General features: G+C 32.3%; 4 protein-coding genes across 4 annotated transcripts; 2 read left to right on the plus strand and 2 right to left on the minus strand.

Moving 5' to 3' along the window:
• Positions 1-1,493: 1,493 nt before the first annotated feature.
• LOC107470587 (uncharacterized) lies at positions 1,494-2,873 on the plus strand. The gene is made up of 3 exons (XM_016089989.3): positions 1,494-1,808; positions 2,310-2,459; positions 2,608-2,873. The coding sequence occupies exons 1-3, from the start codon at positions 1,608-1,610 to the stop codon at positions 2,683-2,685; spliced, it is 429 nt and encodes a 142-aa protein (XP_015945475.1). The 5' UTR covers positions 1,494-1,607; the 3' UTR covers positions 2,686-2,873.
• LOC107470586 (protein TIC 55, chloroplastic) lies at positions 2,867-5,178 on the minus strand. The gene is made up of 3 exons (XM_016089988.3): positions 4,577-5,178; positions 4,228-4,330; positions 2,867-4,118 (listed from the first exon to the last, which is right to left on the minus strand). Exons 1-3 carry the CDS (start codon positions 5,008-5,010, stop codon positions 3,000-3,002), a joined length of 1,656 nt encoding a protein of 551 aa, XP_015945474.1. The 5' UTR covers positions 5,011-5,178; the 3' UTR covers positions 2,867-2,999.
• A 9,996-nt stretch (positions 5,179-15,174) lies between these two features.
• On the minus strand, positions 15,175-16,230 carry LOC107470540 (uncharacterized). Its single transcript, XM_016089938.1, has one exon. It carries the CDS (start codon positions 16,228-16,230, stop codon positions 15,175-15,177), a length of 1,056 nt encoding a protein of 351 aa, XP_015945424.1.
• Positions 16,231-19,296: 3,066 nt separating this feature from the next.
• On the plus strand, positions 19,297-23,281 carry LOC107470599 (F-box protein 7). Its single transcript, XM_016090002.3, has 11 exons — positions 19,297-19,453; positions 19,717-19,803; positions 19,893-20,005; positions 20,417-20,533; positions 20,618-20,714; positions 20,868-20,941; positions 21,466-21,519; positions 21,612-21,713; positions 21,882-21,940; positions 22,450-22,660; positions 22,964-23,281. Exons 1-9 carry the CDS (start codon positions 19,438-19,440, stop codon positions 21,912-21,914), a joined length of 693 nt encoding a protein of 230 aa, XP_015945488.2. The 5' UTR covers positions 19,297-19,437; the 3' UTR covers positions 21,915-21,940; positions 22,450-22,660; positions 22,964-23,281.
• The last annotated feature ends 153 nt before the right edge of the window (positions 23,282-23,434 follow it).

A 23,434-nucleotide genomic window follows, 5' to 3' on the forward strand; every position in this document is an offset into this window, starting at 1 on the left:
TTTTATTTTTTTAGGTTTTTTAATTTGTTTTATTTATATTTTTCTTTTATTTTAAAAATTTTATGGTCTGAAAATCTTCCGTTAAAGTGTTAAACGATTCTAACCATGTGATCAAAGAAGAAGTTCAAGATAATAGATTTGAATTTTGGTAATTTATTGAGTCTAATTGAAATAAACACATTAAAATACAATAAACAGAATTGTTAATTCAATATTTATTAATGGATAACTATTAAAAAAATATTATATAAATAATAGAAATAAGTTGATAATATACAAATTAATTTAGAAAAAAAATGTAACAAAAGGAAGATATAGATTTTCACCTTTTATTATATGGTAAAATAATTATATATAATATGATAAATGGTACATGTTCTCAATATAAGAACATGGGATTTTATATGACGACCTTTTATGGAGTTTCTCTACCTTAGTAAAAGAACTAACATTATTTAGATTTAAAATGTTTATTTTTTTATTTAATAAAAAACCTAATATTATTTAACTTTAATTTTTAACTTTCAAGATACATAAAAAATAATTTAAAAGATATTTATTATATAGGAAGTTAAAAATATTTTAAATTTAAAAAATTATTTAATAACAAAATTAAATTTGTTCAAAATTATAGGGAGAATTAGAAAGAGAAAGAGAAAGTTAAAACTTTTTAACTAATTACAAAGAATCACCGTTATCAAAGCTATTAAATTTGAGTATATTAAGTGAGGTTGAAGAAGCAAATCATGACGATAAATCTAAAAATTTTTTGTCTCTTTTTATATAGTGTTTCACTTTAAGTAACTTTTTTTATGAATAATAGTCAAATGACGAATAAAATAAAAAGATTCATATTAGATTGTGAAAATTAATCTAATTCTTATAATACAGTGGCATTATTTTAAAACATGTAAAATAAAATTATAAAGTATAGTTTAATTGATGTGCCTAATAAAATAAATATGAAACTTATAAAATAGCAATTAAATGTGGATAATCGGATGTCATTAGGTTATTAAAAAAATTCAATGAAAAATAATTTTTTAATATATTTAATAAATTTTTAATAATAAAAATAAATATATGAATTTTAGTTTTATACACTGATAATATAAAGTGTTTTACACTATCATGCAATCATATCTATTTTTTTAGATGACTATTCATGTGGTGTAACATATATTATCTAATTGAATACACACGTAAAATCATTTTATATTGAAAATGCATTAAAATTAAATTCATAAATACATTAGAAAAAAATATTATTTTAAAAAATAATTACTAAAAGTCTTAATTTATTTTCCTAATTATCTTTGTAATATTTCAAAATATAAAAATTTAAATACATATAAGATCAAATTTGAACTTGATATTTATTTGCCCACGAATAAACCATCACCGACCAATCCAAGTAAATCAAGTGCGGATTTGACTTTTGGTACTTTAGCAGAGGGTGTACTTCCAAACAAGAGATAGTGGACCCAGCCCAACCTAAGATCGATTTTCTAGGTAAAGACCCCCGATTTTTTACCCATAAATAAAACAAACCAGGTGAAGACTGCAAAACCCAATTAGGCCCCTGCAGGTGCTTTTGAAAGAAGATAATGGCCACGGGTGCTAGGTGTCGCGGTGGGTCTGCGGTGGTTTCCGAAACGTTGCAATTACAGGGTAAAATTGTCATATCACCTTCAATCAAATACTACTATAAGAGAAGTAGTTGTGAGCCGTTAAGAGTGCGCGCGTCCACGGCTGATTCTTCCTCCGATTTCGCAAAGCGCATGGAACGCGCCTGGTTAATCTCTCAGGTACTCTATTCTGCCAGTACTCTCTCAAATTTCGGAGGTATATTACTCCTATATTATTAACTTATAAAATAATGAGGAGTTTAATTGTTACAACTTAGGCCGTGTAAAACGATCAATTATATCAATTCTTTTAGATAATTATTTAAATAATTAATTTAATACAAAAAATAGTTAATTTTGCTGTAAATTCTACTAGTATATCAAAATTAAACAATACAACCGTTAAAGTTTGTATAAAAATCAAATTTGGAATATGTATTAAATACTTTTAAAATTACGCAAATTATTGTACAATAATATTTTTCTTGTGGGTTCGAATCTCGCCTTGTGCATGCAGCAACCCATTGGCCAGCGGCAGACTCTTAAATGGATTTAAGCTCCGATCCGCGATGGATTAGTCCTTGACCTGTCGGGTTGGGAGATACCGTGGGCAACAAAAAAATAATATTTTTCTTGTAATTTACCTTCTAACTTGAATAATGGTGTGTTTGCACTTTGCAGCAACCAAAACCGATTGCGTGTTCATCTTGCAACTCAAAAGGGCATATCGAATGTAAATGGTGTAGTGGTACTGGTTTCTTTATTATTGGCGATAACATGCTTTGTGAAGTTCCTTCTAAAAACACCAGCTGTATCATTTGTTCTGCCAAGGTCGCTAACCACCTTCCTTCCCGTTAATAAATTTACCACTTAATCATCATCTCAGTTTCTGAAACTTTAATGATTTATAATAGTAGTTGTAAGATAAATTAGTTATTTTAACTACTAAGATTTATTGTGTTGTGTACTACTATTTCAGGGATCAATGTGCTGCTCTGATTGTCAGGGAACAGGTTTTCGTGCTAGGTGGTTGGAACATCCCCCTTCTTCACAATAGCCACTCAAATTCAAGAGTGTATACTTTTATATATAGCTAGGTTTCAACTTGTGATGTATATTCAATTACATTATTGTTGTTTTTTCATAGCAGATTACTTGGCTTTCTAGTTTCTACATTATACTCAGTTATTTTTTGCTTGTATTTAGACCATGTTACTGTATGAATGAATGAATTGTTTACATGTACCAAGTGTCTTTTCTTTTTTTTTTTTTTGACAAATTGCAATACAGAGAAGCTTTCAAATTATACATGGGATTCTGATTTAACATATACTTTGTATGGAAACTATAAATTCTAACAACTTGCTCAGCTTACAATCTCCTGTGTGTCCTGATAAAGTTTGTTGTATTCAATGCAATGGCTGAAGAGCATGCATAGGCTCCGGCACTGCACAGTGCTGCGGATCCCAAAAGAAGGGTTTTCCACTGCCTCCCAGATACCAGAATCGACAATGCGGCGAATGCAATGGCTACGGCCGAAAGGGCGTTCTTCCAAGCTTCGAAAGCCTTGACCACCGTGCTACAACCTTTGCAATGAATCACATGCCTGAAGTATCTATTGGCCAAGTTCGGGGCATGCATTGTTCCGGTGCCACCCTTTGCTGGATTTGATGCTGATTGTCCTGCTATGAGTCCTGCTGGTGCATGTTCAACTACAGCAGGCTCTTTGGGCAACGAAATGGTGCTGTGACCGAAATGATACGGCATCCCATGCCCTACTTTGTCCATCCACTTCCGGTATTCGGCTACCCAAGTGTCTGATGATTTTAGGTTCAGATATAGTTCCTTTGTTGGAACTTTCTCTTTCAATAGAACTTCATTTTGGGATGATAGGAATCCCATGTCCTGCTCAAACACCTTGCAAGCGTTCTGATGGAAGTACCATTTAGGGAACAATTTCGCTAATGGGGATCTTTTTGTTCCTCCAAATCTCACAATCAGCATGGATTTCCCTTGCCCTGTTGGTCTACAGAGGAATAAGCCAGTGAAGTAGTGTTTCTGACCATCTTTGTCAACTATTTCCCTGTTGTTTTGGAGCACACAAGGAGCCTCGAACCGTAAGAAGTTCGGCAGTGAGCCCTCTTGCTCTTTTCCCCACCAACCAGCAAACCCTCTATCAGTTCGCTCGGTTACCTCAAAACGCAGTGGCTGTGCGTCCTCTCTTTTCGCAGTCCAGTCTGTTCTGTCATGCGAGATTGGAATGTGAGCAGGATCCATCAGGTTTTCCAAGAGAATAGAATGATCATATGGGAGTTCATGAATTGTTGAAACATCTTGAAACCCTGGTCTAGCAAAGTTCTCAAACCAAGGTAACTTATTGACATTTGGAGGTGTCTTCGGTGACATCCATACCCAAACAACTCCTTGGGATTCTTTCACCTCATATGATTTAAGACAAGCTGATCTTGGGATTTTGGCATCAGCTGGAAGCTGTTGAAAAGAACAAACGGGAGAAAAATTGATCAACATAATGTCAAAAAGCAAAAAATTTGGATATTTAATTTTTTTTGCTGGGGATCAATGTATGTTCACAACCAACCTGAGGTATCTTAACACATTTTCCGTCGCCTTCGAACTGCCATCCATGGTATAGACACTCAAGCTTTCCATCAATCAACTGACCTTCAGATAGTTTTGCTAACCTGAATCATGGAAAAGATTAAGTTCAAGCATTTGGATAAATAAGGATTCAGAATTTCATAGGATGCCAAGTTTGCAGGTTTCCTAATCTCAATTAGCACATAAATTTCAAGTCTTCATTTTGTGAATTCTACTAAGAATGCAAGACAATTAACACTAAAAGTTGAAATAATTACTTTCACCAAATGACACCAACACATTTTAAACTGAATTCAGGATTAAAACATTCAAATCTAAACCTATATTACCTGTGTGGACAACGATCTTCGAAACAGTGGAAGACGCCATTGGGGTCCTTGAACAAGACGAGCTGCTTGTCAAAGACACTGAGACCAAGAGGTGCATCATCAGGGACATTGTTGGTGAGGTACAAAGGGTACCACTCTTGAGTCCAATCATAGTCAGCAACAACCCTCTCACCCCTTCTCTCTTCCTCTGAAGAAGGCCCCATAAGAACCTTGTGATCTTCTTCTTCTTCACCTTCCCCTTCAACCAAGGGATCAGCTTTGATGTCTGCCACAGCTTCACACCTTGCATGCTTCATCCTCCTTGATAATGGTTTGAATGGATAGGAAGAGAGAGTAGTCCATAGTAGTAGTGAAGTTTGCTTGGATGGTGTAGCAGAAACACGGAGAGGAAGAAAGGTTTGGGTGTGGGGAAGAGATGGATTCAGCAAGGCCATGGCTACTAGTGAGTGATGATTGTTGTGAAGTAGGTCAATTAAGGGATGAAGTTTCAAGGGAAATGAAGAATGGGATCGAACATCATCGAAGAAAATAGAGAGTTATTATGTGTTACTGTTTTAAGAAGGGGTGGATGTTGGAGTTGCTTGCAAGAATCTTAAGCCATTGTCGTCCACATGTTAACATGACTGAATATCGACACATCCATAGTACTTGACTAGTCTACTTGTTTTTTTCTCTTTTTTGGGTTGTAATAATATCAATACTACATGTGTAAAAAAAAATATCTATACTATATATAATCTGGGTTTTTTTATTTAAATATATATATTTATATAATACATTAATTTTCAAAATATATATACCTCATGAAAGCTTTTTAAAAATATATTTTTGCCATTTCACGGGCGCTTTAGGTGAATTAGCTCAAAAATCTATTTTGAAAGTGTCTCATGTAAATGGTAGAAATATATTTTTAAAATTTTTTTACTATAGCATATTTAAGAATAGATATATTTTATATATTTCTTTAAATAAAATTTTCTAAATAAATTATAAATTGTTTACCATTTCAATTAATTTTATTTTTATTATTTTTATGCATTTAATAAATAAAAAAAAGGTTAAAAAATATTAGAATTTATTATTTTTAGTTACAATTAATCTTCACATACAAGCTTTTTTTACTGTACAAGTCTTACAAGTCCTCAATATCCCTAAAACGCGCTTTTTATGGCACGTATGTTTCACGCGTCTCTTTAACAGATTTTTCAATCAATTAACGCGCGAATATATAATTTCTTTTTTTTTGAACGGATTTCGTTTCCTTTTTTGGATTTCTTCTGCGTTTTCTTGCCTTCTCTTTTCGATCTCTTTTGTGCGTTTCTCTTTATCTTCTCTTTCGCCGTTTACGTAAGTTTTTCTCTCTGTTCTCTTTTTTCGATTTTCTCGTTTTCCATTATTTCTGAAATCGTTTTAAAGATAATGGATGATTCAACTTCAGATTGTCAGTTGAACCAGAGCGAAGTAGATTTTGAATTTGAATCCAATAAAGTTTCTGAGGTGTGATTTAATTCCAGTTAATAATTGAATCTGAATTTGAATCCAGTTAGTAGTTTATGATTGTATAGCTGAATAATGCATGGACTTTGCCTGTGAAATTTGTTGTTCATTGTTCCTTATTTGAATTGAATCTAATGTACTAGTTCTGATGAATTTTCTGCATTTTATATCAGACGTTCGAGTGTAAATTAGGAATATTTGGGTGTATTTTAGGAAAGTTTGGGTATATGTACAATTTATGACTTTTTATCTCACTGAGGGTGAATTGTCTTATTCTTTTAGTTGAATTATTTTAGTTTCTGTTTAATAATGATTCATGAATCTGATTTTTGTTATTTTTTATAATGGTTTTATAGTTCTATTTGTATTCTATAGTTTATGCTTATTTTAATATGGTGTATTTTGGGTGTATTTTGCAGTCCCTTTATGGTATTGATGAGCAGTTTGTTCTCCACATACAAGCATTTTTCTCATACAAGTCTCTACAAGTCTTCTCCTCCTTTTATTGTTTTGAATCCAATCAAGTGGCTGAGATGTGGTTCAACTCAGAAGAAAAAATGTAGCATTAGAGAAAATATTTTTTTGTACAAAAATACTATTTGTACACTAAAATTAGCCACCAATGTATTTGTGTATAAATACATGTGTGGTTTAATTTATTTTCAATATATATTTATATTCTAGTATGTATTTTATACAGGTGGCTAATTTTGGTGGCTAAATTTAGTGTATACGTAACATAACTCATTTCTGTATTTGTAGCAAATTTGGGTGTAAAATGAAGATATTTGGGTGTAAAACGAAGATATTTGGGTGTATTTTAAGGAGTTTTGGATTATTCTGATAAGTTCTGCATAATTTAGAACTCTTTCACTTCCTCCTCCTTCTGCTGCTTCTTTTTTTTTTCATCATCATCACCATCTTCTTTCTCTCTTTTTTTATTCATCTTTTTCTTTTTATTTTACCTTATCAAGTTTCTTCTTGTTTTACTCTGTTAACAAGAATAAAAACAAAAAAATCAAACAAAGAAAAATAAAAAACACATAATGCTCCAAAATTACTTGAAAAATGATGAACTTATATTCATTTAACTAAAAGAAATAAAGAAATAAGGAAAAGAAGAAGAAGGAAAAAAATGCAGCATTAGAGGAAATATTTTTCTGTATATAAATGCTATTTGTACACTAAAATTAACTACTAAAATCAGCCACCGATGTATTTGTGTATAAATACATGTGTGGTTTAATTTATTTTCAATGTATATTTGTATTCCAGTATGTATTTTATACTGGTGGCTGAATTTGGTGGCTGATTTTAGTGTACATGTAGCATAATTCATTTCTGTATTTGCAGCAAATTTGGGTGTAAAACGAAGATATTTAGATGTAACACGAAGATATTTGGGTGTATTTTTTATTCTGATAAGTTCTGCATAATTTAGAACTCTTCTTCTTCCTCATCCTCATCTTCTGCTGGCTCTTTTTTTCATCATCATCACCATATTCTTCTTTTTTTTCTTAATCATCTTTTTTTTTGTTTTACCTTCTCAAGTTTCTTCTTGTTTTACTCTCTTAACAAAAATAAAAACAAAAAAATCAAACAAAGAAGAAGAAACACATAATGCTGCAAAATTACTTGGAAGAGGATGAACTTACATTCATTTAACTAAAAGAAAGAAAGAAATAAAAATAAGAAGAAGAAGAAAAAAATACAGTTTTAGAGAAAACATTTTTCTGTACAAAAATACTATTTGTACACTAAAATCAGCCACTAAAATCATCCATCAATGTATTTGTGTATAAATACATGTTTGATTTAATTTATTTTCAATGTATATTTGTATTTCAGTATGTATTTTATACTGGTGGCTGACTTTGGTGGTTGATTTTAGTATACACGTAGCATAACTCATTTCTGTATTTGCAGTAACTTTGGGTGTAAAACGAAGATATTTGGGTGTATTGTTATTCTGATAAGTTCTGTATAATTTAGAACCCTTCCTCTTCCTCCTCATCATCTTCTGCTGTTTCTTCTTCTTCATCTTCTTATTTCAATTTTTGGTAATTAAAATTTAAATGATTGAAATTATTAAATGCTGAATATTTTGCAGCTAACTAATTTTGTTTTTGTTATTAAAATTTTAAAAAAGGTGAATTGTTAATCAATTCTGAATTCAAATTTAAATTTAAATCTGTATAAGAAAATATTTTAAATTTTTTTCACTAATCAGAATTAATTTTAAAATAAAAAATTATTTTGTACATCATATTATAAAATAATGTAGTCATTCATTTTTTCTTTAATAGAAATTATTGTCAAATAAAATGCTATAAAAATGGAGAAAAAATATATTCCAATTTAGGAATAATAATTTATTTTTCAATAGAATAAATTATATATTCAATAACAAAAATTATTATAGTTTCTTTTTACACAAATTAATATACTCAACTACGGTGTTTTGGTAATATTACCAAAAGATATTAATCAATCTAATAGCTTTTATAATGACATAAGTTTATAAGTTTATAAGTTTGAAAATCATGTCATAAAATATAAAATTTTAACCAGTAATAACGTTGATCATATTGTTTGACTTCCTGAATGAATATGATACGAATAAATAAAACTGTCACAGTCAAATTTTAACAAAGACAAATCTCCATAAATATTGCTATCATCAATGAGAATTGTTCTACTTTCAAAACAAATACTATTTTCTTTCACTGTATTTTCCAACTCGGCAGGTCGAGAACTAATCCTCCACCGATTAAAGCTCTATTTATTAAGGGTCTGCCACTAGTCAATGAGTTGTTACATATACAAGGCGAGATTCGAAACTCTAATACTTACTTAGGTAGACGAGTGAGATGACCACTCAATCATATATATATATTTTTTGTTTAATCTCTTTTAATAAAAAAATTTATATATTTTTATTAATTATCCCGTACAGTGTACGGAAACATACACTAGTTATCCTTAAAATTTGGTGATTTTTCGTTAAGTATATAATTTTTTTTTTTTGTAAATTTTTTGTTAACAACTAATAATACTTTTAAAAAATCACAAAAAATATATACTTAGAAAAAATTACCAAATTTTAAGAATAATAATATCTCATTTTTTTAATTATGCTTGCAAAAAATCACATCAAAATTCAATCTCTAAAATATATTTTGAAAATATATATTTACCGTTAGATATTTTTGTCGCATTTTTAACTTATTTAAAGGCATTTTTATCAATAGTAAAATTCAGATGCATTTTTATTAACGTTTGAATAATTTAGAGACATTTTTGGGAGTTAACCTTTAGTTGTTTCTTTTATTTCCAGCATTCTAGCATTTTGTTTTTTCTTTTACTTTTACAATTGAAATTGTTTAATCTGATTTGCATGTGTTTTCAATTAATGTTAAACTTTTATTTATATCAATTTATTGTTAATAATACAAAAATTTCATTAGTTCACTACTTGCAAAGTTGATAACAATATTAAAATCAATAAGTCTCTAATCGAATTTACTTTTTTAGAAGAATTGTATCTATTTTTTATATTAAAATTATTGATATAAATTTGATTCGATACCTGTATCAAAATCGAAGAAAAATCAAGCAAAACAATAACCCTATTTAGGAGAAAGAGAAAGTTGGCACCATATTCTCTATTAATTTCATGTGATGCCACAGTCTATCATCATAGCACTCAAGTCCTTTAATTTATCTACTAAGTTTACATCGTCCAACATATGGTGCTTTTCCATTTTAATTAATTTCATACTACCATGCTCTTGTGAAGGATTATGACACATCAATGCAAATAGCCAAATAATTTACAATAATTTTCTTTATGACGACACTAGCTAGCTAGGGTGTTCTTAATTTTATTGGATGTCTTTTGTTGGCTATTTTAATGTTAACGACATCAATGGTGTCACACATTGTCCTACATATATGGTGCTTTCACAGCATTGTTTTAACAAGTGAATTGGACTCATCCAACCAAATAAAAATTGACTCGCTATGTATAGTGATTGAATAAGACATCAAATAAATAGGGATGAACGCGAATCGAATCGGATTAGATATGGTCAAAATTTCGATCTGATCCGCACTAAAATTATTGAATCGGATTAGAACTAATATTTGCAGTTTTTGAGCTTGGATCCGATCGGATCGGATCGGAGATTAGATATCGAATATATTCGCAAAATATAAAAATATTTTTAAAAGCTTATTTATATTAAAAAATATCAATAAAATTCACTTTTCTATTTTTTTAAATATATTTACTCTTAAAATAATATTAAATATATATTTCTTAAATAATAAATTAAAATAAATAACATATATAATAAGTATTAGTTGAAATAAACTATAAAAAAATATTTACTTATTTATTTCTTTATTTTTATGGATATGCGAATACTTATACAAAATCCGTAATCCAATTTATAAAATCTAATAATTTTACAGATCAAATCTATATTTATAATTTTTTGATGGAATTCAGATAAATACAACAGATATATAGATCGAATAAGATCCATAAACCTCGGTACAAATAAAGCACTTAAGGGTAGCTAAGAGGAGCAAAGGTCCGATTACTTTTTATGATTCCCATTGAGATAGTTTCGTTTCATACCACATTACATTACATTGCACTAGGTAAGTCGGTGATTGAGATCCTTCGTTTCCAATTTTAATTTCATTAGATTCATTTCTCAACTTCCACGAAAAATATATTCAACTTTCCTTCCGCCCCTTTTCACTCCAACCTTTTCTAGAGAAACAAATGTCACTCCTTTTTATTTATTCATTACAAAAACAGAAAAATATAAACATTATGGACAGCCAACTGTCTAGGGTTGAAAATTGAAATCTATAAATTACAAACACTTTGATAATTGGGATATTTTTTTCAATAAAATAAAAAATAATTAATTTTCCAAATCTCATTTTTCAGTTTTAATTATCAGGATGCAATTTTTTTTTTTTTGGTAATTAGGGGAAGTTCGCTGCACCCCTTGGCGAACTATATGTTAGATTTCGAAAATAAAAGCATGGCTGCTGGAGAGTAGATTATCAAAGTACAATATTGGTTTTCATTTTTAAGGTTAACATTTTCTCTACGATGTCAAGGAATCTATTGTTATCCATTTATTACGATGGTGAAATAGTGTATGACAAAGAAAGTTCTATAATTTTTAGATCCGGACAACCGATATTCACTTATATGACACCGGAAGTTGACAGTTTAACAGCTTTGAAGAATTTGATATTGCATTTCGTCAGGCAGTAAGAGGAAAAAAGGGTGAAAAAGATTTACTATAAATATCCGACCGAAGTAAATGGCAGTTTGTTTTATAAAAGGTATGTTACACTCGTATTGTCTCTGTTACTATTATATTTATGAGATAACCGTTTTGAGAAATGCGTTTGTTGTGTTGAATTAGGTACCGTTTGCACAACGACGAGGACGTACGGCTCATACGGTCGTGGCACAACCGATGGACAAATATTCATCTGTTGAAATTATTCGTGAATCTTGTTGAAGTAGGTAGCCGAGAATCATTTGCAGATACTGTCGATAATAGTCTGTTGAGTAGAGCTGTTAGATGAACTATCAGAAGGACTATGGTGGACCTAAATATGCCACCCAAGGGGAGTCAGGAGGGGTCTAATGTTGAAGCTTGTAATGTTGACTTGATGGACAATGGTGTTGAAAGTCATGATGATTCTACTATTAGAGATCCGATGATGGATCAATATGAAGTTAACCCCAATGGCGTAGACGATGCCGATGAAGAACCAGCTGAAATTCCCGATGATGGTGACGAGGAAGAAGAGATGAACTACTATAGTGACAATCAGATCGCTCTTACACAGCCATGCCAGAACCGCCGAACCCCACGATAATCGACCACACCTTTCAAGGTTCTCCAGTAGTAGGAGCCACCTGATGTGCACTCGAGAGTCAGAGGCATCCGGGAATAGGATACCCCCTATCAACTGCATGATGTACCCTCTCGTGTACTTCATCAGGCGCTCCTTTGTAGTGTCCTGCTCCATCTCCCCACAAACTGTGTTCTGGAACCACGTGAACTTCACCGTCCACTTCGTCTGTGACTATCGGTCATCTAGGCCCGGAACAACCCTGAGTAGCTGCTCACATATCTCCTCAATCGTGCGTCCCTGATGGTGCTGCTCCTACCCATCGATGCATCCACTCACAGGATCATCGTCAATCCTAAGTCCCAGCTGGTAGGCTACGTCCTGCAGGGTGATAGTCATCTCCCCACACGGTAGATGAAATGTGTGGGACTCAGGTCTCCACTTCTCTATCAAAGCCGAGGCAAGCGGCCAATCGTGCTCGAACTCGACCATATAGGCCACATACTCAAACCCAGCTCGTCTGAGATATGGCCTAATCTGCTCCGACGGTCGTGCCATCAAATTTCGCCTGGTGCACAGTACCTGAGGCGCCTACCAAACAGAAACAAAAAACACAAAAAAAGGGGACGGTTAGCACATAAAATTAGAGTTTCACTGCTAATTAATTATAACAAAATAAAAAACAGTTAAAAAAGTATACCACTCTATCAAGCCTGCCAGCAATGTGCTCAGCGTGATCTAGTCTATATATCTCACCCTCGTAACCCAACAACTGTTCCTCCATCTAAATATAATCCAGTAAAATAAAATCATAAACACTGAACTCACCTTTTACGTTAACCAATTTATTAAATAAAAAAATATATTTAATTATTTGACTCGGCTTATATATTTAATAATTCTTATTCTTCCCCAACTAACTGAGCTCTAAATTTTTTAAATCAAAATTTTTCTCATTCAACTTAATTTGATTAATTATTCCACTAATTACCTTCTGAGTCATAACTTAAACTAATTATTCTAACTAAATTAACTAACAATTTACTTTGTTATACTAATTACCAAGTTATAGACAATAAACAACAGTTATACTTAAAAATAATTACATAACAAATTTTAACTAACAAAAAATAATTAACAGTAAATCTAACTAACATGTCATCAATAACTCTGTAACTCTAACTAACAAACAACCTATAACTAAATTATTTTAACTAACATGTCAATAGTTACGCTAACTAAGCTAAAAAAAACTAACTCTAAGTAAGCAAAAAATTTAACTCTAACTAAACTATTATTTACTGACCTGAAACTAAGAATGTCGTCTGCATTGAACTTTACATGTGTCCAAAAGATAGGATAATAGAGAAAGATAGTGAATTTTAAAGAGAGACTGTACAAGAATAGGACAAAGACAAATGGTCCCACTGGGTTTATATAATATGCCAAACTCTACATAGAGTTCACCGGGAGGTGCGGCGAACTCTATATAAATTATAGAGTTCGCTGGCGGGTACCGTGAACTCTCCTAATTACCAAAAAAAAATATCGCATCCTGGTAATTAAAGCTGAAAAATGGGGTTTGGGGAATTAATTATTTTTTTATTTTATTTGAGAAAAAAAAATCTTGATAATTGTTGTGTTATGTGTCAGATATATTTTAAATATAATATTCATTTGGCATATATAGTTTTTGTTATGAATTATATTTTAATAAAAAATAATTTTCTAAACACATTTTATACCTAAATATTATTACGTGTCAGTTATGTTTAATCTTATTTTTAATCTATATTCTTTAAATAAGTGTAAAAATAGTATACCCTATATCTTATGAAAAATTAAAATTTCTATATCCACGTATTTCATGTCGTATCGTATTTCATATACGTATCATTGTTCGTACTTCATAAGTTGAAATAAACGTAGTGGTTGATATTTCATTTGTAAAGAATGAGATAATTAATCTAAAATTTTATAGTTTTTCTTATATATATAAAATAACAACTAAACACAATATTTGATAATCAAGTTGGAATGGTCTAATAGTTAGTTTTATAGTTGTCAAAATCGAACCGATAATTGAACCGGTCAAACTACTGGATTACTGGGTTACTAGTTCAACTGGTTAACCCAGTTCTACATAAGTAAAACATATAAATAGCCAAAAATTTAAAAATTAAATTTTAAAATACATATCTTTAATAACATTTTAATAAACATTAAATCTCAAATTCTAAAAATAAGTAATACGAAAATAAACACAAAATTTTTAGTACTATTACATTAGTATCTCAATTTAACACAATAAAAATAACAATGTATAGATTATATCCAAGGAGTAATTTCAAAGTCTGGATATCTTTCTTCATCTAACAAATCTGGAGCTACATTCTTATTTGCATTTTTCACAGAATTATTATTAGCTTAATCATCATCTCGATCATCTTCCAGATTCAATTGATCTATCATTTCAATAACGTTTCACAAATCATAATCAATAATAAGGCAAAACATTTGGTTAAAAATATACCCAAATCATCTAAAGCTGATTGAAGAGACATATTTGCAAGATCATTCTGTAAAGCATCAACTTCTTCAGGAGTTAAAAATGGTAGTGAATCTTCCATTATTCATTCCGAATGATCCTTAAATGCATCAAGACAAATTGGATCATAACATTGCTTTCTCATTCGGTTCCTATATTGTCAATTAACTTGATTATTCTTATTATGACTAAAAATTTAAAATAATGCCTTCAAAAAAGAATAATAAAAAGTACATTTGTTGTACCCTTAAGTTATAATAAACACAAACAAGATCATTAAGTTTTTGATGATCTAACCGATTCCTTTTCTTTGAGTGAATGTGTTCAAAAATGCTCCAGTTACGCTCACAACCTGAAGAACTACAACTTTTACTCAAAATACGAATAGCTAACTTTTGCAAGTTTGATGCTCCACATCCATAGGATTTTTACTATTGATCTTAACATAAAAAGGAAATAATATATCACAATCATAAAAATCAAATCATAAACATATCACAATCATAAAAGACTAATTTTAATAAAAAATTTACCAGACATCACTGTGCTTCGCTAACGTATTGCAGATTGTCTTCCAAAGTCTTGTTCGGCATTCTTAAATATTCTCATATCACTTGTTAATTTAGAATTCAAATATGCATCACCGTAAGTATATCTCTCAATGACATCTAAGTAGGCTAGAAATTGTTTGCTTGTGCTTTTCAAATTCTCCAGCATTAAATCGAAAAGCTGGATTTAACCAATAACCAGCAGTATGAAGGTCTTTTCGGAGTTCTAAATCCCAACGCGTAGCTAAAATCTTCAAATATGGATCAACAACCGTCTTTATTTTTTGAAACCTCTTCACCATCTCTTCCCTAACCTTATAAATAGCTTGATAAAGAAAACCTATTGCAGCTCTATTTTCACTATTCACAATATGCAATACACGAACAAGTTGTTGAGTAAGCTTAACAATATCAGTGCATTGATTCCAAAATTTAGAATCTAGGACTTGATCCACAAAATTTTTAGCTTTGGCTTCTTTAGAGTAAGCTGAGCTTGTCCATTCTCTAGATGTCACCATAGCTCTCATTGCATCCTTTTGAGCTAATATACTTTGCAAAGCAATGAAATTAGTGACAAACTGAGTTGGAGCTGGACGAAGTATTTCTCGTCTGTCTATGAACTTTCTCATCAAGTGCAAAGGATGGCAATGATTATAGATATACTTCATAATCATTGAAGCTTGTGACATAGTTTCACTCACTTCCTCTAACTTTCCAATATCCTGAAACATTAAATTAACACAGTGTACTGCATAAGGAGACCAATACAATCTATGAAACTCCGATTCCAACAACCTTCCAATAGCAACGTAATTTGAAACATTATTCGTTACTACATGTACAACATTCTCAGGACCAACAAATAATACAACATCCCTAAGCAACTTAAACAAAGCATCAGCAATTTTTAAGACATGAGAAGCATCAACTGACTTTAGAAAAGCAGTTCCTTTAGGAGAATAAACCAAGAAATTAATTAAAGTATGCCTACAACGATCAATCCATCCATCGACCATGATAGTACATCCAGTTTGTTTCCAAATCTCATGATAATCTTCAATCATTTTCTTTACATCTTCAACTAATTTACTCAATAAATATCCACGAACTCTTCCATAATTTGTCCCTTTATACCCTGCACCTATGTTTGCAATAGCATCAATCATTGTCTAATAATAAGCTAAAGTGACCGCATTAAATAGCACAGAGGCATCCATCATCCATCTCACAATAGCAATATCACACTTCTCCAAGTGTTGCTGTTGATGGAAAAAAAAAGATTGTAATCCCTTGAGTTGTTTTCATTTTCTAGAGCTAGGTGCTGGAAGCCTTGATTTTTGTTGTTGTCACATCTCATTACGTTCAATTTCATCAAATTCTCTTTCAACTTCATCACAAGAATTATAACTTTCTGCATATTCTTCTTGAGTTTTCCTTTTCTTGGTTCGAAGATCTTCAATCTTTTGATTGAATTGGTGTCTCACTACAGCTGGCACCTTTCGACGTGGCTCAATATCTCCACCTTTTCCAGCCAAATGATACTTAACACGGTTAATTCCTCCACCCTTAATAAGCTTCTCGCAATAAATACATAACAGAATAGTTTTTTCTTTATTCACAACTTGCTTACAATAGCCCCATGCAGGATCAATTTTTTTCTCTATTGCTATTTTTTTGGGTTCCAATTATTCCCTCAGGAGTTGATCCTTGTTCCTGGAAAGTTGGTGTTTCTGATCGTATATTTGATGAAACCATCCTAAATTCCTAATCTACAGGAATAATATACAACAACAATCTATTAAGAATAATATACAACATCAACAAAGTATAACAACAATATATTACATATAGCAAGAATATATTATACTATAATCAACAATATATTACACCAACAACACAAAACAAAAAACTGAACAATCTAACAGAAATCAAACAGAAATCAACAAGTTATACACTTATAATCAACCAAATATAATCAACATAGATAATCAACATCATTAATCAATTAATTCTAACTAAAGTACTCAATTATTGAAAATTTGAAATACTAAATAACTTAAAAAAATAAAAATACATACCTTATGGCTGATGCACCGCCAGCAGAGAAGAGGGAGACCGGAGAAGAAGCACGACGCTGATGACGACAGCAGGAACGACTGGACAACCGGACCGGCAAAAGGAGGACAACGATGGACACACAGCGACACAGGACAGGAGGCGATGACCCAAGATACTCAAGGGCCACCGAGCCGACAACTCTGAGTAGCAATTGCCGACGACGTTGCACCGTTCGATGGAGGTGGTGCTGGCTGTGGTCGTGTGGTGCGAGAGCGAGACTGCGAGCACGGTGAGGATGAGAAGGGCTGAACGGGTCTCTCTCAATTTCAGGTCTCAGCTGTTTAGAGTTTGGGGAAAGAAAAAGGGAATGGGTTTGGGTCTGGGAACACTAGGAGGCTTTGAGCTTGGGTTTCTTTCAAGCTTTCAGTTCTTTTTTTTTTAAATAATTGAAACGACTTCATTTGACTTGAAGAAAAAAAAATAGAGTTCGAACCGGTTTGGATTTTTTTAAACCCACCGGTTTTTCGGTTTTCGTCAAATCCGGCTGGTTCAAATCGGGTCTCACCAATTCTCTTCTTTATCCGGTCAGCTAGCTCACCCTAACCAGCTTTGTTATCGGTTTACCGGGTTTTCGGTTCTATCGAGCGGGTCAGTTCGGTTCAGATAATACTGGTTAGCTCACTAATTCGCTTAACCAAGTGTCAGGAATTTGAATTACGCCTTGTGTATGCAGCAACTCATTAGTCAATGACAAATTTTTAAATAGAGCTCTAATCCATGACGGATTAGTCCTTAACTTATCATGATAGAAGGTACAATAGAAAAAAAAAACACAAAATTTGATTATTGTTTTGCAATGCTAAGAATCTGAGATATCCACATATATATAGCACTTGAATTAATTTAAGGCAGAGAATCAAATATTGCTAGGTAGTAAACATTTTTTCCCTGTTTCTTTTCGGTTTATTTATGTGGTGACACAGCAAGTCAGAAAGCAATAAGCTAAGGATCCGATCCTCTTTTTATTTTCCATATAGATATTATTCCGGTTTTAAAAGTAAGAGCTTTAATTTTTATTCTTTTGCAAGCTTGGAAGAAAAATAATTTTCTCTTTTTTTTCTTTTTATCATGGGCAGAAAAAGATTTTTCATAAGTGGGTTATTTATTGCTGGGAATCAATCCTGGTGTGGCTGTCAGAAAGGCAAAGACCTTTGCCGAAAACATAGAATTTTCTGTTTGAAAAGGCTAATTGGGCCACATGTTGATGTTACTGAGATCCAAGTCTCTGGGGCAGAAATTCATATTTGGGCCTCCATCAAGCCTAATATGTTAAAAGTTGGATAGGCATTGTTCTTGGATGAATATTAGATTTCATTTTATTGGTTGATAAAATGTAAGTTCCATGACCAAAAAATTTATAAAGTTCAATTATGTTCCACATGTCCTTGAGCCCATCTTCTCACTCTTTTTTCAAAACACATATTGGATTTATTTTAAAAATATATGAGATAAAATAGTATAAAAAAGTTAGGAAACACGCAAATCGCTTTGGACAAAAATCTGGTATTTTTGTCGAGTAGAGTGACCAATTTCTTTGGCACTTCAATGGGTGAGAATGTGAGATAGTGAATCCATAATTTTGAAGTTTTCATGTGAACGTAACGCTTTTGTTCAAGTTTTTCAGCAAATCATGAACCAAAACAACCAAAAACAATAAGATTCGATTCAGTTTGGGTTATTAAAATCTTTTACTCAACCCGATCCAAATAAGTTAGAGTCGGTTCGGATTGGACGAATTTCTTTAATCAGCATTAAAAAAACACAAAATAATACATTAGAAATAGAAGAGGAGAACTAGAGAGCATTAGAAATTACCAATTCGTGGCTGATCAAAATTTTATTTAAGTGTTTGTCTTTAATCAATAGTTACGGCGTTTTTAAAGGATAATGAATGTATGTGGTCGCAATCTGCGTTGTATTCGTTTTATTGGCCCAAAAAAGAAAATGTACATTCTGTTTTTGAGAGAGAAAAAAAAGAGGGGAATCCAATATAATTGGTCTTAAAAAGGTTTTAACTGCCAGATGTGTTTAGTTGTCTTAGTATTTGGGACCGCCAACGTGTTAAGGCGCGTACTTACTTTGCTAATCATCCATACGCCGTCGTTTTGGGTTCGTCGGTTCAATTAATCCTTCGAAGATTCTCAGCCTACTCTCTCTTTATTTTTTGTTTCTCGTAACTTCTCTTATCGTTTCTCTTTCTTCTCATTTCGCCCTTCTTCACAAATTCGTGGAATCGTCCTCACTCTCATGTTTCTATGGCCTCAAGTTCAGGTACACTTCTCTTCTCTCTCTCCACTTCGCGCCTCATCTTCTGGATTTCTCAATATTCTTTTTTGTCAACAGTTTTTATTGATGTTGATATGTATTTATCCTAATTTTTTATTAATTAAGAATTTAAGATCAATTCTCCAGCTGAATGGCCATTCAATTGAAATCAATTGCTTTGTGATTAATCTTGAGCTTATCTGAGTCGGTGTTGTTGATGATTTGATATACAATGAATATTTAACTGTATGATTTTTTTTATGGTGCAGATTTTGCGTTATCAGTTCCTTCTGAACTTGAGTCAGTTTTGAGGTTGAGGACTGTTGATTACTTTATTACGAGGAGGCCATGGCTTGGTATGTCCGAAGCTGCTATTATGTTTCCCCTTACCCGTTTTTTATTCTTTAAATTTATGATTTTTAATATTTCTATGTGTTTGTTTCAGATCTTTATGGAGTTAATGTGAGACCTGTGGCGCCATTTGGAAGTGCAAGTAGAAAGCCTTATGTGGAATCTGCACTCATTCATCAATGCTTACCAGATGAGCTGCTTTTTGAGGTAGTGTCAAAAAAAAAAAAAAAAAAAAAAAGATAGAAACTTCACAGATAGTCTCCCCGGTCTGCCATATATTGCAATCCTAAGAAGAATCATTTTCATATTCTTGAAATCATTTCCTGCACACCCACATTTGACACTTTAGGAAACTAAATTTCTAAGTTAATATGATGTTTTTGCATTGTTCTTCGTGGTACAGCCTTTAGAATTGGGAGTAGAAACTATTCTTAAAATAAGAACCATAGTATGAATAACATAGATCTTTAACTTGTCAGGACATATGTCGATATCTCTTTAAGGTCTATTCAGTGATTTTTGAGCCGTTAGATGAATGGATATTCTTATGCTGAAAGTTCTGTAGTTACATACAAGAAAAAACTCTCAGAAATAGATATATTGAATGTATATTTATAGGTCTTTGCTCGAATGACTCCATATGACTTGGGAAAGGCATCTTGTGTGTGTCGAAAATGGAGGTACACAATTCGTAACCCTGTTTTTTGGCGCGTTGCATGCTTGAAGGCTTGGCAGGTAAACTTGCTAGAGCTTTTGAATGTGGAGGTTTGACTGCACATAAATATCTTAAGTTCTAATTTTGGAGTCTCCTTTATGAAGCTCTCTGGAGTGGTAGAAAACTATAGGATTCTTCAATCAAAATATGATGGCTCATGGCGTAAAATGTGGCTCTCACGACCAAGGTTGCGAACTGATGGTAAGAACAACAATCTCTTATTGGGTAACCTTATTGCCTGCTCCTTTCATTATATTAATTGGAAACATGTGATGGTTCAGTATTTTTTTTTCTCTTCCCTTGCATTTTAATGTAATCAAGCTGGTGCCTTCTTCTTATGCTTCCACATGTCAGGTATTTATGTGAGTAGAAATACCTACATTCGAGCCGGAGTTGCAGAGTGGAAAATTACTAATCCAGTTCATCTGGTATGCATTTATATCTCTGTGTGTTGCTAGGAAATGTGCATTATGATTATTGCTATTGTTAATCTTTATTACCTTGCTATTAAGTAGCATGAATTATTTGAACTATTTCTTATTTATGGCTTCTGGGACTAATTCTTCAGAAGTGTGCCTAGTCATAAACTAACTAGAAGTTCTGTACCATTCTTAGAAAATTTGCTCCATCAGTAATTTAAATGGTCTTGAACGTTGAACCACTACTCTCATGTATTTTGTGGTTTTATAAATCCTAGCATAGGATCCTACTGTTGTCCTATTGTAAGCCTTCTTAAGAGTTAAAGGGCAATATACTATATGCCTAAGATATTACCTTCTTGTTAGTCCATGAAACTCCGGAACTTGTTAGGTGGCTTTAAGCCTATATGTTGTCCTAGAGTTTTTGTATAAGAATAAGGACTTTGTATTAGGAACCTGTAAGTAAATTTTGTTTGGTGTTTTCTGTATTTGCATATTTACGTTTTCATAATAATTGTTTGTATCCTCTGCAGGTCTGCTATTTCCGGTACATGAGATTTTTCCCTTCTGGGCGATTTCTTTATAAGGTTGTGATTCATGATGTCTGAATGTAGTTGAATATATGTTTTCGGCTTCTATTACATCTAATTGCCTTAGATGTTAATATTGTGTTGTCTAGAATTCTTCTCAAAAGATCAAGGATGTGGTGAAGTTCATGAACTTTCGATCATCTAAAGTAGACTCTGTTTTTGGTGGCCACTACACATTGTCAGATGACAAGGTGAAGTTGTAATTTTTGCCAAACTATGTAATTTAGTTTTTCCTGCTCTTTAATCTCTATTGCTTTTTAAGGAGTAAACATTTTCTTTCCTTCTAGTAAGTTTTACATAATAGCCATATTTCTTTACATAGATGTTGAGTCAAATTTCAATTGAAACTACCATTGCAGGTTGAAGCTGCTGTCTTGTATCCAGGCATGTGACCTACTGTCTTGAGAATTCGCTTGAGGTATTTTATAAGGCCTTAACCTTAATAACTTGTTATTGAAAATTTGTGTTACCATTAATGAATTTGATGCACCATTACATGCGGGTTATTGCTAGGAAAGAGGTTAGATTAAATATTCGTTAAATCATCTTCAAATGGTGGGGGATGAGATGGTGAGTTCAGAGAAATTTTTAACTTTGATAATCTGAAAGTTGTTTTGATTCTTGAGTTCGTTGATCCATAATTGATGCCCACTTAAACAGTTGCCTCAACTTGCTTCACTCCCACATCTTATCTCAAATAAGCTAGAAAAAGTAGTATCCTTTGCGGTAAGGATTGAATAGTAAACAGAATTGAATGTAGAAATTCTTTGAAAATTATCTTGTTTTTAGAGGAAGAGAAGTATGCTGCTTTTGTATTTTGCATTTTCCCTGATAATTTTAAATTCCCTTGGAACTTATTTCCTAATAATGAGAGGTTTACTTCCTGTTTTCAATCAACTTTCTTTTGTGGATCTACCTATGATGTAGAGTTAGAGGAACAACTCCAGGGGCCAACAATCGGATGGATTTGATTTCACTTGTCACCAGTGGTGTGAACAATAGCGAGGCAAGTGCACCTGAGGAGGACATTCTTGGTGTAGTTGAAGGATGGCGGGATGATGAAACACACAACCCAGATGTGCCTGCAGTCTCACATAAGAGGGGCATGACTCCTTTTGTCTTTGTTCCATTTGACCAGGTAACTTCTTTTTTCTGCAACTTTTTTGCCCATTGATTTTCAGGCTCGAGTTACCAGTTGAGTAAAATATTAATATTGAACCCCTGCCTCCCACTTTGTTTGTCCGAATATTAAAACCTGAAATTTTTATTGCTTAGCTGTTAAAATAAGGCCTCTACTTGTTAAGAATACACATTAATTACTTATATTTCTTAAAATTACTTTTTCTCTTGATAGAGGAGAATGTTAACATAAATGTTAGGACACCTTGCTCTCAGAAATCTGATTAGTGATTACACCTTAATATTTTTCTTTTTTGTATAGGTGGAGACATCAGTGTTCAATCTTCCTGTGGAAAAAATGGATTATTATGTACCTGGTTGAATGGTGGTGCTGCATAACAGGCTTGGTTCATTTGTAAATATTCCTTTTGTTCCAATGCTAAGGTTATGGGAATTTATATGTACATATGATGACAATGGTCAGGGTCTGAGGGATTGATTCTTGATTTGCGCTGTGGAATGATACTTTTGTTCTGCTTTATGCACTTATATGGAATGTTATTACCCTTAAAATACCGGTTTGTACAGAACACGAAGAATAATTGTAATGCACCACGAAACATGGATTCAGTTGTAGACTCTTCCCTAGATCATAGCTGCTTTTTATGAGAGTTAAAAGAAACTTAACAGGAATAGCTATGTGGAAAAGATTATAATGGGTATGATTTTGATTTACGGAGTTTCTTGTAGATGAGCCGTGCAATTTTTTTTTTTAAATGGCGCAAGTATTTAG

This window comes from Arachis duranensis, chromosome 10 (assembly GCF_000817695.3).
Source record: "Arachis duranensis cultivar V14167 chromosome 10, aradu.V14167.gnm2.J7QH, whole genome shotgun sequence".
Lineage (NCBI taxonomy): Eukaryota > Viridiplantae > Streptophyta > Magnoliopsida > Fabales > Fabaceae > Arachis > Arachis duranensis.

What these genes read in the sequence shown, in the direction of transcription:
- LOC107470587 (XM_016089989.3), top strand. Translation starts at nt 1,608, where the DNA reads ATGGCCACGGGTGCTAGGTGTCGCGGTGGGTCTGCGGTGGTTTCCGAA. An exon ending in GCGCCTGGTTAATCTCTCAG is followed by an intron (nt 1,809 to 2,309) that starts GTACTCTATTCT and finishes TGCACTTTGCAG; the next exon opens with CAACCAAAACCGATTGCGTG. An exon ending in GTATCATTTGTTCTGCCAAG is followed by an intron (nt 2,460 to 2,607) that starts GTCGCTAACCAC and finishes CTACTATTTCAG; the next exon opens with GGATCAATGTGCTGCTCTGA.
- LOC107470586 (XM_016089988.3), bottom strand. Translation starts at nt 5,010, where the DNA reads ATGGCCTTGCTGAATCCATCTCTTCCCCACACCCAAACCTTTCTTCCT. An exon ending in GAAGATCGTTGTCCACACAG is followed by an intron (nt 4,331 to 4,576) that starts GTAATATAGGTT and finishes TCCATGATTCAG; the next exon opens with GTTAGCAAAACTATCTGAAG. An exon ending in AATGTGTTAAGATACCTCAG is followed by an intron (nt 4,119 to 4,227) that starts GTTGGTTGTGAA and finishes TCTTTTCAACAG; the next exon opens with CTTCCAGCTGATGCCAAAAT.
- LOC107470540 (XM_016089938.1), bottom strand. Translation starts at nt 16,230, where the DNA reads ATGATTGATGCTATTGCAAACATAGGTGCAGGGTATAAAGGGACAAAT.
- LOC107470599 (XM_016090002.3), top strand. An exon ending in CATGCTTGAAGGCTTGGCAG is followed by an intron (nt 20,534 to 20,617) that starts GTAAACTTGCTA and finishes TCCTTTATGAAG; the next exon opens with CTCTCTGGAGTGGTAGAAAA. An exon ending in CTGGGCGATTTCTTTATAAG is followed by an intron (nt 21,520 to 21,611) that starts GTTGTGATTCAT and finishes TGTGTTGTCTAG; the next exon opens with AATTCTTCTCAAAAGATCAA.